This window comes from Camelina sativa, chromosome 13 (genome assembly GCF_000633955.1).
Source record: "Camelina sativa cultivar DH55 chromosome 13, Cs, whole genome shotgun sequence".
NCBI classification, from domain to species: domain Eukaryota; kingdom Viridiplantae; phylum Streptophyta; class Magnoliopsida; order Brassicales; family Brassicaceae; genus Camelina; species Camelina sativa.
This window is the reverse complement of record NC_025697.1, coordinates 5,173,861-5,180,975: the sequence shown is the minus strand read 5'-3', so window position 1 is coordinate 5,180,975 and position 7,115 is coordinate 5,173,861. Positions and strand designations below refer to the sequence as shown.

At 33.0% G+C, this 7,115-nt stretch overlaps 2 protein-coding genes across 2 annotated transcripts in view; one reads left to right on the top strand and one right to left on the bottom strand.

The window, feature by feature from the left end:
- LOC104735251 overlaps positions 1–1,313 on the bottom strand; it is a 6,997-nt gene extending 5,684 nt beyond the window's left edge. The window contains exon 1 of the mRNA XM_010455003.2: positions 1,079–1,313. The gene's annotated coding sequence lies outside the window, so the exon portion shown is untranslated. The remainder of the gene's footprint in view (positions 1–1,078) is intronic.
- LOC104735249 lies at positions 1,811–2,751 on the top strand. Its single transcript, XM_010454998.1, has one exon. It carries the CDS (start codon positions 1,854–1,856, stop codon positions 2,523–2,525), a length of 672 nt encoding a protein of 223 aa, XP_010453300.1. The 5' UTR covers positions 1,811–1,853; the 3' UTR covers positions 2,526–2,751.

Sequence of the window (7,115 nt, the reverse complement as noted above, 5' to 3'; positions counted from 1 at the left end):
AAAAAAAAAAAAAAAAAAAAAAAAAAAAAAAAAAAATAGAGAGAGAGAGACCAAAAGGCAGATTCTACAGACTAGAGAAAATAATAAAAAGTAAAATCAATTTTTTTTTAAAAAAAAACATTAGGGGTCTAACAGTTTTTATTATATAGTTTTAGCACAATTTAATTTGTGTTTTATATAAATTCATATATTCATTACTAGATAAATGTTTTGCATCATACACCAATTTAGTATTAGAAATATATATATATATATAAGATAAATTATAATTTTGAATTAATTAGTTATAAACGGTATAATTTTAAGAAAAAAATAGATAAAGGGTACAATTTGGATTATATTACTTTATATATTTCGGGCCAAACATAAATATTTAAAAAGCAATATAGTTTATTACAAATTTAATTGTGAGAATTTATTAAAATAACTCGAACTAATATGTTAAGTTAGTATCGATTCATATTTAAAACTAGATCATTGTTTTGCACCATACTCAAATATAATATATTAAAATATATATATATAAAATGACAAAATTTTCATTTTATAATTTAGTTACAAATCAGATAACTAAATTACAAATTTAAACGGCGACAATTGTTTGAAAACTTCAACCAAATATGTTAAGTTAATATTAACTCATAGTTAAAACAAGTTGTTGGGTTGGATTGAGTCTGTGACTGGCATCAATGTGACAAATGTACTAGTACTAAATTCATCTGTGCATTACCTTATTGAATCCAACATGTATAATCCTAGCTGAAAAAAATAATCTGCGTTATATATCTACATATATTTATCTTTTTCTGAACAGCATATTATTATCTTTGAAAAAAGTTTGGTGTGCGTTTTGAAGAAGGCCCCGTGTCTTCGGTATAAAACTGAAACATTTTAGCCTACGTCCTCTTTTGGGTATACAATTTTTGTGCCCATTATATTATTGATCATTGAGGCCCATTTTTTAACAATCAACCATACATCTAATCTGATACAAATTCTAGGGTTGTTGTTTCCCCGAAATCAAACAACTAAACCAAGAAAGAAAAAAGAAAAAAGATGTTAAGGTAAAGGTTCTCACCTTTTCCCCCTCCTAGTCAAATTTGGGGATGTGGTTTGGAATGAAAGAAAGAAAAACAAAAGAACTATTTAGTAATTTCAAAACCCCGATGTTAAACCGTCGTTCAAGTTGTCTAGGTCGTCGCCTTTAAAATTAGAGAAATACAAAGACCATAGACCATCATCATATGTGAATCGTCGAACTTCAAAGGTCTAGTTGATGTGGTTATATATGCACCATATGTTTGCGATGTTAAGTTGGACAACGAACACATTCAAAAATTGGGATATAACTTGTAAAGTGATAAGGCATAAGGGAGTATGTATCTGGACCATTTATCTAATTCGTCATTTGGTATAGTTGTCACGAAATCAGCCACGGGTTCAACGTGTTGTTGTAATTAGAATTGATAAATTACTAAAATAAAACTAATGATTTGATCTTCTAATGTATAACAGCTACTTCTACGACTTTATGTAACATTTCCAATTAAAATACTATAAAAATGCAATTTTAGACCAAGAAATTAAAACAAATAAATGAACAAAAAGCCGAGAGGATTGACCAAAGAGCCCACTTCAGATTATCATATGCAAAAAAATTAAACCCTGGAGTCGTTGACAATTCAAAAGTCAACTCTCTTCACGTAGTTGCCTTTCCACTACAAACAAAACACGAAGACCATAAAGACTAATCCCTCTATATATACTATTCATCTCTTAATAAGACAATCCATAACTTTTGCAGCTGCTTGAAAAACAAATTAAATCTCGATCGCTCAGAGATATATATATATATGATGAGCAAATCTCTACTCAATTCTTGTTTTCCTATCATCCGTAGACGCCAAGGAATAGTCACGCTCGTTTTCTTTGAGCAAGGATCAACCAAAACCCTATGTGGCTTCAAGAAACATGTTGCTGGAGAAATCATGTTTGAGTTTCCTGATCAAATTGTGTGCCATGCAGATTCTTTCTTCATCGGTCGTCAGGTTCCAGCTTTAGCCATGGACGACTATCTTATCCCAGGTGAAACCTATTTCGTCTTGCCCATCGAACGTTTTGCATACAGAATCTTAACCACTTCGTCTCTCTCAATCTTCAACTCTAATCTTGAAAACGTTCGGTCGGGTACTCCTCCGTTGAATTTCACGGCGCCGTCGAGTCCACCACCGTTTGAATATTCTCAGGGACCAAACGGGAAGATTCTGATTAAAGTTTCTCCGGATTTTATACTTAGTCGTATGTGTAAAAACAGAAACAGCAGAGAAGAAGAAGAAGAAGCAATAACTTGCGGTGAAAGCAGTTCGATTTGTAATTCTCCCGAGTTAAAGAAGCAATATGATCAGCTTGTTGGAACGAGAGAGCACATGTGGTCACCGAATTTGCAGACGATATCCGAACATAAGATTAGGGTTTCTCCATTAAGGTTCTTCAGTCTTAATCGGAAGCAAGAAGAAGTGAATTGATTGGCTTTGGAAAAGAAAAATAGTGAATTGAATAGGCTCTTAAAATTATTCTTATTTCCCTTGTATTTTGTTTTTGAGAAAAAAATGTAAAAAGATTAAAAAAAATGTAAATTAATTAGAGTTAGTTAGTTGGTATTGTTTGGTTACAAAATGTCGCATGAACAAGTTGGCAAATTGAATGTTTTGGGTGTAATTCTACAAAGTAATATATAAATTTTGTTAGGTACTCCAACATGTACATTTGATATATATGGTTCATCCTTGAAAGTTCAACTATTATAACTCTCTGTCACATGTCATTGGCTTTGTCTAATGGTCTTGGTCTTAAAAGAGATGATAAATTAAAGAAAACAACAAACAAGTATTCTTCATTTTCTTCGTATTAACTCCGCATGATAATGTCTACTTTTTCAACTTTTAAGTTTTCTATATCCCAAAAAAAAACCCTAGATTGGATTAATGGAATGATACATATACACGTACGTGGGATGTTTCAAACTGAAACGCCTCCTTCTCTTTAGTTGAAAGTTTCACCTAAATAACATACGACATTTTTTCCTAATTGGTTTTAGGTGGTCATTGCGGTTTAATATAACGTTTGCACTATTACAAAAATATCATATAGCCACTTTTCTGTCACGATCACTCCGTTGCTTTTTTTTTTAAATAGTGACGAAATAGTCACATAAAATCACAGAAATGAAAAAATAGTAAAAACGTGACTAAGTCGTGGTCTAACCGTGGCAAAAATAGTCACGACACAGTCACATGAGTGACGTCACGAAACNGTTCTTCAGTCTTAATCGGAAGCAAGAAGAAGTGAATTGATTGGCTTTGGAAAAGAAAAATAGTGAATTGAATAGGCTCTTAAAATTATTCTTATTTCCCTTGTATTTTGTTTTTGAGAAAAAAATGTAAAAAGATTAAAAAAAATGTAAATTAATTAGAGTTAGTTAGTTGGTATTGTTTGGTTACAAAATGTCGCATGAACAAGTTGGCAAATTGAATGTTTTGGGTGTAATTCTACAAAGTAATATATAAATTTTGTTAGGTACTCCAACATGTACATTTGATATATATGGTTCATCCTTGAAAGTTCAACTATTATAACTCTCTGTCACATGTCATTGGCTTTGTCTAATGGTCTTGGTCTTAAAAGAGATGATAAATTAAAGAAAACAACAAACAAGTATTCTTCATTTTCTTCGTATTAACTCCGCATGATAATGTCTACTTTTTCAACTTTTAAGTTTTCTATATCCCAAAAAAAAACCCTAGATTGGATTAATGGAATGATACATATACACGTACGTGGGATGTTTCAAACTGAAACGCCTCCTTCTCTTTAGTTGAAAGTTTCACCTAAATAACATACGACATTTTTTCCTAATTGGTTTTAGGTGGTCATTGCGGTTTAATATAACGTTTGCACTATTACAAAAATATCATATAGCCACTTTTCTGTCACGATCACTCCGTTGCTTTTTTTTTTAAATAGTGACGAAATAGTCACATAAAATCACAGAAATGAAAAAATAGTAAAAACGTGACTAAGTCGTGGTCTAACCGTGGCAAAAATAGTCACGACACAGTCACATGAGTGACGTCACGAAACAGTCACTTTAAATTTATGATAACAAAGCCACAAAGTAAAAATATGATAAAATAGTGACCAAACACCCACAATAAAATAGGTTACAACGTCAGAGCCACAAAGTAAAAATGTGATCAAATGTGTTATCATGTTTTAATTTAATATCAGTTTTATAAGTTTAACTATACCATTTTCTTACAGCATAATTTTATTTATTCATTGTTTTACACCTAATTATTTAAGTTGAATTGGATCAGCGAAACAACAGTTATTTTGGTTTTCCCTGGTCACAAAAAATTAATCACCAAAAAAATATTTGGGTTCCTGGGTAAATAGAGTAACTTTAACATCAAAATTAATTTTGGTTTCCCGGTTTAGGTTAAAAGCAATAAAACTCTCGTCCTCATATCTCTGCCTTCATTCCTAACTTAACACTTAGAAAAAAAAATATCTCATTCTCAAATCTCTCACTCAACAAAACACACTTCAGAAACATTCAGGGTTTCTCCAATTCGAATCGCGATAACTTTGTCAGGCAAAGCCTCCGACCGTCGTCGCACACGGCCTTCCGATTTAAATCTACCGTATAAATCTTCTTCTTCTCTTCTCGATATAAGTTTCTTTAGATCCTATTTCAATGTATAAATGTTTAGGTTTTTGGGTCTGTTCTTCAGATCTCCTTTCAATGTATATGTTCTGCTTTGTTTGCAGATATGCAATAGAGAAGGCCTGCAAGGTCTTCACCTTTGGGCTCTCCCATTCCTCCAGGAGCTATTGGATCTGCAATCGCAACATCTTCAGCCGCAAACAACTACGTTCGTAGAATCGAAGAGGCACTACTACATACTGCCTCAAGAGATGCCCAACCACACCTTCATCCAAGAAAAATCAATGGCGCTTTATGGTAATTAGTTAGCAAAATTCTATTAATGTGTATATCATGAATGTATAATCTTCTTTGTCTCTAATTCTTAATTTTTTCTATCGGGTTCGGTATAGACTCATGTGTCCATGGGTTAATCTGGATAACTTGGCTAGGAAACTACATGGGACCAAAGTCAAGCTGGAAATTTGTTCCTCAGGAGAGGAAAACTAACGGGTGGCAATCTTTTGTGGTAAGTGTTCAAAATTTATACTACTTTTTTTTACTCTACATAACTAAGTTCACTTACTCACAAATACTAATGTCTTCTTTTAATATTGTAGCAAAACTTCTATTGGGAGTGAAGGTACTCTTCAAATAACTTTCATTTTTGTATTATGTGGATGATGTTTTGTAGGTGTATGATGTCTGCACGTTTTCATTCACAATCCATAAGAGAATGTTCATTGTTTTAATTTAGTTTTTGTTGTGACTAGTTGTTTTTGACTTTTGATCTGAATGTTTGTCTTTGATTGTTGGTTTATATTAATTTTGGTTTTATATCCATTCACAGCGGGGTAATTCAAGTAAATGACGCTATATTCACAGCGGGGTAAGTCAAGCAAATGACGCAATTATGGAATAGGCAGTGTTCAATACTGGAATTTTGATCCTTCTAAGACCTTCTCTTCAACGCAACCTCGACATGGACTTGCGTATCTCTGGTTTGGGTAAGAACTCTGAAACTGTCAACACAAATGTTGAAACGCTCAAGACTGACATGAAGACACTCAAAGATGATATGATTGCCTTGAAGAGTGAGTTCAAGGACGAGATGGTTGCAACACGAGCTTCACTAAATGTGATTCTACAGGCTCTTGGGGTGAATTCTGCTACCCTCCAACATGTTAATCATACTCAATCTTCTGATCCTACTGAAACACCTATTAATCCCACTGTCCTGAATGCCGCAATGCCTAACACTGCCTCGACCCTGACTCCACCTATGACTCGAGATCAACAAGCTGACTTTGAACAATGGTGTGCTACTCGTGACTTTACTTCACAAGCACTTAGATAAGTGGTGTGTTTCTTACTTTATTGCGTATCTTGTATTTTTAGCTTGCTTCACAAAATAATTGCATCTTTCGTAATCCTTAATCACCTTTTGTAAGTTTTTTGGAACCTTATGGATCTTTTTGTAAAACTTTGGAAATCTATGGTAATGTATTATAGGTTTTATATTTCATGTTTCAGATTTTTAGAATTTGTATTTCACGTTTCAAATTATAGAATTTTGGGGTGTAGGTTTCAATTTCTAAATTTATCACAATCACCAGGTCACGGTGGTTCGTGGTTAGAAAAAGCCATCGTTTAGACACAAGTGCTTCGTGTCTACTTAGTCACTGAATAGATATGAACTGAATTGTGGCTAACTGACCACAAAAATTTGCCTGACTATTCCGTGGCAATTAATGTCATGAAATACGCGTGTCAAAATCGTGACTATAACGTCAAGAAAAGCCACGAAATATTTTAGTCCACGATCGTATATACACAACTTTTTTCCATGTCTTGTCATGTATAGGAGTCATATAGCCACGAAAATGAGACCTTCTCCATGGAATATTCCATTGCTATAGGCTCTATTTTTATTAGTGTTGGATAGGTTGTTCGAAGTTCGAACTCAGGGTTGTTGTGGCTCATTGTAAGTAGGTTTTTGCGATGTCCTCTAAAATTGTTTAACCATTTAATTTACATTGATGTATATTTTTTTAGAAAAATAAGGGTAAAAATCCAATTTTTAGAGACTCGAAATAGAATTTAGTCTAAAATGTGGTAAAAATGTAAAATCTATGTTTTACTCTTAATATACTTATATAATATACCTTATTACTACAGCCTAACACGAATTCTGAAGCATATTTTTAAAAGAGCCGTTGGGTTCTTTCAATAAGAGAGTTTTGGTGATCAAGTGTCGAAATTAGCCAATGGAAATGCTATAAGAAGTCTTGTCATATAGTATCTTGTTTGATGGATTAGGCATATTCACTATGACCAATGATAGGAAAAGAGTGGTTAGCTATGTAAAACCGTGCGTAGGAGTGTGGTACATTTGTTGAATACGGAATAT

Bases quoted from the DNA above. Each gene is read 5' to 3' on its own strand.
- LOC104735249 (XM_010454998.1), top strand. From the start codon at position 1,854: ATGATGAGCAAATCTCTACTCAATTCTTGTTTTCCTATCATCCGTAGA.